The sequence below is a fragment of the Haemaphysalis longicornis genome, unplaced genomic scaffold (assembly GCF_048455015.1).
Source record: "Haemaphysalis longicornis isolate Haplotype H1 unplaced genomic scaffold, Haemaphysalis longicornis Haplotype H1 scaffold_5, whole genome shotgun sequence".
Lineage (NCBI taxonomy): Eukaryota > Metazoa > Arthropoda > Arachnida > Ixodida > Ixodidae > Haemaphysalis > Haemaphysalis longicornis.
In genome coordinates, this window is record NW_027526385.1 from 46,263,105 (window position 1) to 46,273,222 (window position 10,118).

General features: G+C 49.3%; 1 protein-coding gene across 6 annotated transcripts; it reads right to left on the reverse strand.

The window, feature by feature from the left end:
* Window positions 1-444: 444 nt before the first annotated feature.
* LOC144138175 (uncharacterized) lies at window positions 445-9,748 on the reverse strand. 6 transcript variants are annotated; one of them, XR_013315829.1, is made up of 4 exons: window positions 9,086-9,710; window positions 8,392-8,475; window positions 3,662-7,368; window positions 445-655 (listed from the first exon to the last, which is right to left on the reverse strand). XR_013315829.1 is itself a non-coding variant. In XM_077670336.1 (4 exons), exons 1-3 carry the CDS (start codon window positions 9,457-9,459, stop codon window positions 6,609-6,611), a joined length of 1,218 nt encoding a protein of 405 aa, XP_077526462.1. In that variant the 5' UTR covers window positions 9,460-9,711; the 3' UTR covers window positions 445-655; window positions 6,604-6,608. The 6 variants fall into 6 exon arrangements, 4 of the variants coding, with proteins under 4 accessions (XP_077526462.1, XP_077526460.1, XP_077526463.1 ...); XM_077670336.1 differs by having other exon boundaries at window positions 6,604-7,368; window positions 9,086-9,711; XR_013315830.1 differs by lacking the exon at window positions 445-655 and having other exon boundaries at window positions 3,486-3,816; window positions 3,894-7,368.
* Window positions 9,749-10,118: the final 370 nt, after the last annotated feature.

Below are 10,118 nucleotides of genomic sequence, written 5' to 3' on the forward strand. Positions count from 1 at the left end.
GGAGCCGGCGCGCGCAGCCACGGCGCGGGAGGCGGAGCGCGCGCGGGTCACGTGGGGTGTGACGTCGTTGCGCCGTTGCTACAGACGCTCCTCTCCGCTCCTCGCGCCGTTGCTAGGGGAGAGGAGGAGGAGCAATGCGGACGGCGGATTCAGGGTCGCTTATAAAGTGCATCGCACTTAAAATTCTCAGTTAAAAACTGTGCAAACCAAGAGAAAAGTGATACCTAAAAATATGCTTTTTTGGGCAATTTTTCTGTCCCCATGCGCCCCCTTAACTTTTGCTTCTGCTCGAAGAACATATTCTGAAGAAAGGAGTTTTGCACTGAGCTATATTTCATTATCGTTATGAAGGTCTTCAGTCACAAAGCAGGATTACTTGGTAGGTGTGGCCACCATGCCCAAGCGAGCAGACGCAGCATAGCCAACAAGCCCAGATACGAGAGAGGGTTCCCAGAAAACACTTTATTCAGAAGCGAAAGGCAAAAGTGACACTTGGCAATGATGTGACGTCCAGCTTTGGCGGACAAGAGGAGTGCAGGCTTATACAGGCTTGTACCAGGCAAACTTGCATGAAAGTAGAGTGTGGAACCAAAACAAAGAGTGCCCTCGCTGCTTGAGAGCTGTTCCACATGTTGTACGCCTCTGAACGCAGCGCCTGGAAACAAAACCACTCGAAATGAACACAAGAGTCAAGAACATGGCCGACAATGAACTGTCACTAGAAAGTGTCCGCGACAGGCCGACAACACCAAAGGTAGGATTGTAGGTAGCATAATGCAGCTGGAGTCATAATGCACTTCGGTGCATCTCTGCACAGCTGTGTATTGTGTATCCTACCGTCCACATTCACCACTTTCTTCTTAATTCAACTGGCAGTTTTCATGCATAATTGTGACTTGCAACAATCTAACTCACAAGTGCAGCGGTACAATCTAACTCGCAAGGTACAGTAACCTCCTTGGCTACTGGCTCAGAGTCAGTGGCAGATCTCCCGACACAATACGGTGTTCACTCTGCAGCAACACTGTGTGCAGAATGAACACCGCATTGTGTTCATTCTGGGGAACCTTGATTGGTTCCACAGAATTTGTGCCACTGACTCAGCTGTCTGTAGAACATCGATTGATTCCACAGACAGCTCTTGTACAGGAACATGGCTGTACGCAAACACCAGTGCCTTGAGTGGCACTGCTGTGAAACCCTCCACACAAACTGACTGCCACGAGTTAGCCAGTTACACGCGTCGCCTCCTTCAAACCCTTGCCTTCCCTTTTCTAGATGCACGGAAGTGAAAGAACGGTTCATATAATGGCATTTTTCAGCATGTGATCCAACTGCCGGGCACACCTATGGATTGCGCACACCAGTGTGGCCTTTCAGAGATTCATCTCAGAAGTCAACGTGGAAGGCCTCTGTACCTTTCCCACGGGTTTTTGATACAAGCGTTATTGAGCAGCCACGAAATTTCAGAACAAGAGTGGAAGTTTCCTCTGCATCGGAGCCGCCCCACTCAGACAGTGCAGTTGCATAGCCAGGCAAGTACCTGGCACAAACGTACAAGGGACCAAAGGTTGCATTTGCAACCTACCAGATGTAGCAGCAAAGTTACTTTCCGCATGTCCTAGCACTAGCTGTAGTGCCAAAAATTGGCAACAAGGAAAAAGTTTACACGAACTACCATTCCTGGTGGGCATGCGTCTAGATAGCATGTACTCTGCCCACTACGAATGCAGTGCTCCTTCTTACTGTGTGCGCAAAGCTTCTCACCATTCCTGGCACATTTAACGTAGAATGCTCTCAAAGTGTAGAAGTTCCCTAGCTGTGTACGTCCACTCCATGTGTGGCTTGTCGCCAGTACATGGAGAAAGTCATTGAGAGTGTAGAGAGGAGGATAACCTCACTTGCAACGACGATCCGGATGAGGTTGCCATAGCAACAGCCCCCGCGTGGGTGGGGCAACAAAGCCAGACGCAGCCTGCTTCCTTCCAGCCAAGTCAGCACCCTTCATGCCCACAATCAGGCGACTCGCGAGTATTCCGATTCTGTCCTTAACTTATCTGAATGGAAGACACTGCAATGCTTTTACACGTGAAAATCGCTTTCAAGGATCTCCACGAGTGGAGGGCTTGTCAAAATGGCTTGTCAAATGACTTCAAAACGGCTTGTACTGCATGTGCGGCATCGGCCTACCCTCCTCCAGCGCTGCTGTTTCTCTTTCCCAGCACAAACTTTCCGGCTCATGCTCCCATTTTTTGCACCCACGATTTTCTGCACTTCCCATCGAGCGAGCTTGAATCAAAGATGCAAGGCTTTCGCTTTAAAGGGACCCTGCAACACTTGCCATCGACTACTAGTACTGTATTTTGGGATAAAGTCTATTGTCCCAGAAATCTCCTCCCGCAAGAATTATGAAAATCCGCTCACAATTAACGAAACTACGCGCGATGAGAAATCGCGCATAATCGTTCCCTCTCAACTCGAGCGCGGACAAGGCGACGAAAGCTGCGCGCTCTCTCCCGGAGAGGGGGGCGGCTCGCGGCGTTCTCTTCGGCGGCCTTCGATATATCACATGCCGGGTAGTTTTCTCCTTTTCTCCGCAACGCGGAGGGGCCTATTTCCGGTCTGGTGCCACAAAAAACCAGGCATGGGTGCCTGCTCGCAAGTGCGCGCTCGGGCTGGTAGGGCGTTTTTGAAGCAATAAACGTTCGTAGTCGAGTGGTCCCGTTGAAAGGGAAGTATTGAGCTCATCACTCAAACTCCGCGCGCACTCAAAACACAAAATAAACGGCAAAACTGTGCCTACAGGTTCAGGCATAGAAGAGGTTCGTACATAGCGATGACGACGGAAATGGGAGAATCTAGCCGCGAAGTTGACCAGTGACAGCCGATCGGGCAGCCATGGCCTATGTGACGTCCCTTAGGCCATGCATAATGAGGACAACTGAAGAGAGAGCGGTTTGTTTTTCCGCGTCTTTCACATCGATTTGCGCGCTCACCGCTTCACGTGCACGTGTAATATTTGGCTCAGGTATTCCTGGCAGTGTAATCTAAACGTCGCGCAGGTTTACTTCTACTGCCCAAAGAGTGTTGCAGGGTCCCTTTAAATGTGTAATTTGGCCATTTGCACGGCGCATTTTCGCGTCCGGTGTAATAAAGCAAGTTACCCGCTCTAGAACCCGAGTTGTGTGAATGTGTAATTTGGCCATGTGCACGGCGCATTTTCGCATCCAGTGTAATAAAAAGCAAGTTACCCGCTCTAGAACCTGAGTTGCGGCCAGCTGCCCGACGAGCTCACGAAATCCCGCTGCCTCCGTCGCCAAGGATTGGATCGTTCGTAGCTGGAAAGCGGAAGGCCCGACCTCTGATCGGAGGCGAGACAGCGAGATACTGTGACGTAGGGGTCACGTGCTGTGCACTCCTACGAGTCACTCCGTCATGTGAATACCCCTTAATCAGCCGAGAAAAATCACGACCAAACTGCAAGATTCCAGTTTTTGTGTCGACAGCACAAACTAGTGTTTGACACGTTTATTACGGCCATCTACACACACAGTGCAGAGTGCAAACTAAGCCACACAGCACGTCCAAATCTTGACAGAAAAAAAGCTCCGCGCAGTTCTGAAAAAGAAAAGCAAGTGGTTCTAAAGGGATAAAAACACACCAAAACTGGAACTCCCCAACAACGCCTCACGAACAACACCTCACGAACAACTCCGCCCGAACAACACCGTCAGGCTCCATCCAAAACACCAACTGGCACTCGACAGCCACCCGCACGAACCGATACCGCCAATCGCGTACCGCCACCACAGCCGCCTGTGGCAAAACTCTGTCAGCTCCACGTTCAATGAGCACAACTGTGCAGCTTGTTCTGCCTTTCTGCCAGTACTTACACCAGTTTAACAGATGGCAGCTCTCGTTCAGTCCAGACCGGCACGCCAGCTCACGGCCAACTCGAACACACCGCCTGCCCCCCGCCATCAGCTTCCCAAAACTGCGTCTCCGCCCTCTCCTTCCACCTTTCGCCAGCAGCAAATTCAGCTCAGGAAGGTTAGACAAAAATGCCAAAGAAAGTTTCAATGATGGGAACATTTTAAGCTGTCCCTAAGTGTAAGCTAAATACCTACACCTATCACTGGTTAGTTCTTATCTGACAGCTGCTATCTCCTTTGCCTTGACACATGTGGCTATCTGAATGCCCTAACATGATCAACTGCGGCGAATCGCCCTTCTACGCCTGCATCATTCAGGTTTTTTTAGTGGTGGCTTTAGGTTGAAGAAGCAAAATTAGCAGAAAAATTGATTCGAAAAGGTGTTTAGCCCCGAGGGAACTTACCTACCGTTGGAAACAAAATGAGACTGACCCCTTTAGTACTTCCCTACCCTACACAGAAGCTGAAAGATGGGCAAAGGGATTCCGGAGAAAGAGGGATACAGGTGGGGCAGGGGAAGGAGGGAGGGGAAGAGTAAAAAAAAAATGTGGAACGAACACTCGATGCCCAGCTCGAACACCACCACATCTCGATCAACACCTCATCTCGATCGACACCACACCTCGATCGACACCTCATCTCGGCCCGAACTCGGCGCAGGCTGCAACCAGTCGCAGCAGTGGCGGCAACCTGGCCATACGATCAAGCGCCGCCTTACCAACACCCACACAGCTCTCGGCGCCTGCAGGCATGACAGGGGGGCACCGCCAGAGAGTCAGCCGGCAACGCGTACAAGTTCGCACAAGTACAACCAAACTACGACGACGTGCCGTTTAAGACGCACAAACCCACCACTACAATATCCTCAATTCTAAGCACCCCCAAACCACTTTGGCTACGTGAAATTTCAGAAAAGTTTGCACCTGAACACGGATGCATTTCGAATCCAAGCAGTCATCCTTGCTTCAGAATTACAGAGTTAACAAAGGGGAAAAAGGATGCTTAGGATCGAGAAAACGTAGTAGTGTTGTAGACGGACAAATAACGCCTGCCGAGCCAAATGCACGCAACTTATAAGGATAACAAAAGATTTCTCCAAGCCTTCCAAACACACTTTCCTGTCATTTTTTTTTTGCACTTCAACCACGAACACAGTGAACGCTTGCACGCAATTTACAACCTAGGAAAACGAATTCCCGGCACGGCAAGGCAGCCTCGACACAGCAACACACGTTGTTTTAAGTGTGTTATGTGAACTTCACAGAACCCACCTCATGCGAACACCAAGCGACAAGGGAGGAACAACACAGGAATACATGTAACTGAAAGAATAGGCTTGTATTAAAGACGGGAAAAAAAAAAATGATGCCACACAACACTGCAATAAGTCAACTGTATACAAAAGCCTTCTTGCTGAACTTTCACTAATGAATGACATTTGCAACCCCACACAAACGAGCAGTCAGGACAAGCCAATTTCCAGTGCGCTGGGGCTGCTAGGATAAAGGAACTTAGATGTGTTCAAGGAGGAGATTGAAACTACCTTGACCTGTAGGCGTACATTTCGGAAGGTAACCACGAGAAAGCAATGAACAATTATCTTCAGAGATGCGACAAATGAAAAACAAACAGTCTAGAAAAAGCTGATGCACTCTAACACCACACAGATGTCTTTACAACATAACACTTCTTTTAAAGACGTCACTGATGAACTTAACACAATTCAGCCTTTTTTATGCGACCTGCATTTCGTGTGTTAAGAAGCAAACCCTTGATTTGACATTAACATGTAACACAATCCCAAACACCACAAAAGCTTGCGAAGACGGTCTGGTCTTTCTTCTGGTAAATGTAAAGGAAATGCTGCAGTACCAATGGCTTGAACAGTTTTTTGCAACGCAGTTTCGAAATACTGTTCCATCTTTTTGCACTTCTTGCAAGCACTTTCTTCAACAATGCTGTGAAAATAGTTTGTCACAAAGGCATAAAAGATCAAATTGTTCGGTGACAATTGGATCAGGTGTGTTAAATCACCAGTGCTGTTTGTCAAGCTCTGCCAAATGAAAAAGGAAGCACCAGAAAAGTTTCCGAAAGGGGACAAACAGTTAATGCTTGCACTAATCTACAGCACTCTCAAGACTTGTGTTACACATTTAGACATAACAATTAGAAGTAACGTCTGATGGGGCACGTTTGTGCACAGAATTGGAACCGAAGCACTCAAAAGGCTACGTTTCTAGAGACAAAAACGAAGAAAACAAAGGCCATCCTTCAAGTGTCAAACAGAAAGCCTATCACGATTCTCCTGAACTTTAGGGTTCCCCAGAATGCACTTAGTGGACAACCTAACACTGCAAGTCAGCTCCACTTGCCTCCTTTCCATGACATTAACAGACTGCATCGATTAAATTTTTGTGCTGACTGCAGCCCCACAAAACAGGATCATCAAGCTAAGATTGATTCCCTTCTTCCTCATATTGCCAATAACAAACTAATCACTTCCAAGTGGAAAAAAAAGTTCACAACTCCCCAAAACGAAACTGCTTGTCCACCACAGTTATGAGCAGTTGGGTGCCAATGAAAATGCCTTAATGAAACAACTTTGCGACACTTCCGCTTGGAGCAGTGTCTAAAAAAAAAATGCAATCAAACATCCAACAAGCTTTCTCACGTGTCTCAGTCGGAGTCCGGCGATTTAGAGCGCGAGCGATCCCGGCTTTCCGACTTCTCGCGAGCCCCTTCCTTGGCCTCAGCCGGAGTCGGGCTGTGATCCTCCCTCGGACTACGGGACTGTGACCGTGAACCCTCACGAGCATCCTTGTCATGCGGACTGCGCGACGCACTCCGCATGCGAGAATCTCCGTTCGCTGACGGACTGCGGCTGTTGTCTCGCGGCTCACTCTCCTTCCGGCTACGGCTACGGCTGCGGTGAGAACTGCTCCGGGCCCGTTCGTCTGACTTGGATCGGCTGCGATGCTTGCTTTCACTGCGCTCGTTCGACTTGGACTGGCTGCGTCTCTTGCTCCGGCTGCGTTCCTTGGACTTGGATCGGCTCCGTTGCTTGCTCCGGCTGCGCCTGGACTCACGATTCTTGCTCCGGCTGCGCTCCCGCGACTTGGACTGGCTGCGGTGCTTGCTTCGGCTGCGCTCCTTCGACTTGGACCGGCTGCGATGCTTGCTTCGGCTCCGCTCCTTCGACTTGCTCCTGTGCCGGCTTCGGCTGCGGTCCTTTGACTTGGAGCGACTGCGGTGCCTGGAGCGGCTTCGACTGTGACCCCTGGACTTCGATCGACTTTTCTTCGACTCGCGGCGCCGCGAACGGCTTCGGCTCTTGTCCCTGCTTCGGCGCCGGCTGCGGCTGCGGCTCTTTCGCCGGCTCCTGCTCCTCCTGGATCGGCTACTGGAACGTCGACGGTCCTTTGAGCGGCTTCGCGACCTAAGAAAAATTGGCCCAATTACGTTAGCAAGGCTTACAATTCCAGGCCAATAAAGTACGCTTCGCCCATAACAAACTTCAGTGAGCACAGGAACATACATCATGAGCACACCTAGCAGTGAAAGCACTTGTATGACTGCTGCCACAGGAAATGCATATTGAGAGAGCACTGATACCACAGCAACCATTCTAGAACTCAGATTATGGCTGCAGCTCTTCCAATACAAGTAACATACATTGTTAGACTTGGTTGTTGTACTATCGTTTGTAGCTTGTTGGCAATTACACTGAGTAACACAAAATGGACTGGAAAGAACACATACATTTGATATAAAGACTACAGATTTGCAATGACAACTATTCACTCTAATCGAACATATATATACAAACAAGAAAAGCAAAATCACTGTGAATGAAGCAAGTGCCACTAAAATGGTCTTTAAAACTTATTAATCACCTTTTCCCCTTTTTCTCCTTGGCATTATCGTTTTTCATGATGTTTTCTTTTTTTGTATATATATATGCTGTCACTTCGTTTATATCAAACAGTTGTCAGTGTGCAGTCCTTACGTCAAATGTATATGTTATTTTCAGTCTGTATTGTGTTACACTCAGTGCAATCCTACAAACGACAATTACACTGTTCATGTGGTCACATTTGGTGCTCACAGCACCAAAACTGCGGCAACTATCAGGCTGCCGCTAGGAAAAATATCTGCGAACATTAGCTCTGCCTCTGCTTAGGGCCACTATTTCCCTCTACAGCTCCTCTCACTCTGAAGACCAGAAACTCAACTACCAATACTTTGGTGTGCACAAATTAACCAGGCGCGGTTGAGCAATGGACACTGACAATGCCGTATGCAAAATATCTACATTGCAAGCCTCACTACACCTTTGCTTTTCAAACACCTTTGGCTAAAATTGGCTAAAACAAAAAAAAAGGGGGGGGGGGGGTTACATTATCACTAAGTTCGCATGTTCATCTGTTGATGGACATGACACAAACGCTGCGATACATACCTCCGGGACCTCGAACGGGAGCGGTGACGGCGCGAACGGGAACGGCTCCTCGAGCGACGACGTGACCTGGACCTCCTGCGGCTCCTGCAATGCCAAATGTCTCAAGTTAAGTCAAGGTCCGGCAATATAAAAGACAAGTAACATTTAGGCACTGCTTGCTGCGAGTACTAATGCTAGCTTGATCGTCAACAGGAATTCTTACAGCAATGATCCGCAAATGCTTCGACCCCACGCATGTGCGGTTTTCAAGCACAATCGGTTGCCATTTCTCAAGAATGGGACATCGCACATCTTGAAACCTTGCCCTTGGCAACATTTATTTTCGTGCAAAGGCCACAATATAAAACGATCTGTTGTGGGTCACAATGTTGATGTTTCCACGAACTGTAAATTGTTTACTTCACTATTATGTAATCACGGAAAGAAGAGAATGCGGTGAGCAGATATCTTTGAGCGTGAACACCGGCGCGTAATGAACAATATGGCGCATGCGCAGTGCCCGTACGACGACGGTATCTGTCATTGCCCGCTACAAACATTTTCACGCACTGCGTACATGTCGAAGTAGCTGAGGCAACTGCTTCGCTGCTGTTACGGAACTTCCTTACTAGAGCCTACTTGTAATCAAATCTCCATAACATAAAGGTAGCAATAAAAATTGTTCGATTATGCACGCGCCGCGCAAATCACCTACCTCGACCTGCTCCTCCGGCTGCGGGAGCGGGAGCGCGATCGACGGCTCGAGCCTCCGTACCGAGACGATGGCTGGCGGTGCGGGTCGGTCGGCCTGCCGTAGCGGGCCATCTGGACGCGCAGTTCCCGGCCGTCCATGATGTATCCGTCCAGGGAGTCCATGGCATCCTCGCAGTCGCGCTTGTCGTAGAAGCGAACAAAGGCGAAGCCTCGACTCTCCCTCGTGTAGGGGTGGCGCGGTATGTAGACGTCGCCGACGTCTCCGTAGCGCTCAAAGACGCGCTTCACATCTTCCGGGGTGGTGCGGTAAGTCAGGTTGTCCACTTTCAGGGAAGTCATCCCGTCGATAACCGGCGGGGCCCTGCCGTAGCTCATGGCGAAGCTCTGGTGCGCGGCAGGCCGCGGCTACTCACTAGCTCTGCAGAAAAAATGAGAAAGGTCTCGGCGAAGCAGAAAGACCGGCTGGCAGACTGCAGTGGCGACCGCTGCCTTGCTGGGGCGCGGTTCCTACGCAAGATCTACCTTTCAGCGATTACAAAATGCAGCAGTGTCTGCGGTGTTCCGTTCTTAGCTCCCAGATCAAGATGGCTGCAGGCGTGTGCGCACGCGCAAAGCGTTCTCGAGCGGTGGCAAAAAATGGTTGGTGCGCCAACCGGCGCATGCTGCGCGAGGTGTAGTTGAGCTTATCTACGCTTCGTGACGACTCGGCCTTGCGGTCGCTCGTCGTCTGCTTTCATCGTCTTGCGTTCATTGCCTAATATGAATATGATAAGCCAATGCACATGTCTTATTTTCGTTCATTTGGCTGTCTCGATATCGGAGTAAAGCAGCGTACTCATGTTATCCATTAGTTCGTGCAGAATGATAATACTGCTAGAAAATAAAACAAAAGAGCAGCGTCAGCCCGACGCAGACAAATCTGTCTTGTTTCTAAAGTTAAAAAACAATTTCGGAACAATAAGAATAAGAAACAATTTCGGACTCGTACAAACTCGCGGTGATGTGTCCTTCAGTGCTCCCGTAGAAAGAAATTC

Excerpts from the sequence above, each read along its gene's own strand:
- LOC144138175 (XM_077670336.1), bottom strand. The coding sequence starts at position 9,459 with ATGAGCTACGGCAGGGCCCCGCCGGTTATCGACGGGATGACTTCCCTG. Across the intron at positions 8,476-9,085 it reads AGCCGGAGGAGCAGGTCGAG|GAGCCGCAGGAGGTCCAGGT; the intron begins GTAGGTGATTTG and ends TTGGCATTGCAG. Across the intron at positions 7,369-8,391 it reads TCCCGTTCGAGGTCCCGGAG|GTCGCGAAGCCGCTCAAAGG; the intron begins GTATGTATCGCA and ends AATTTTTCTTAG.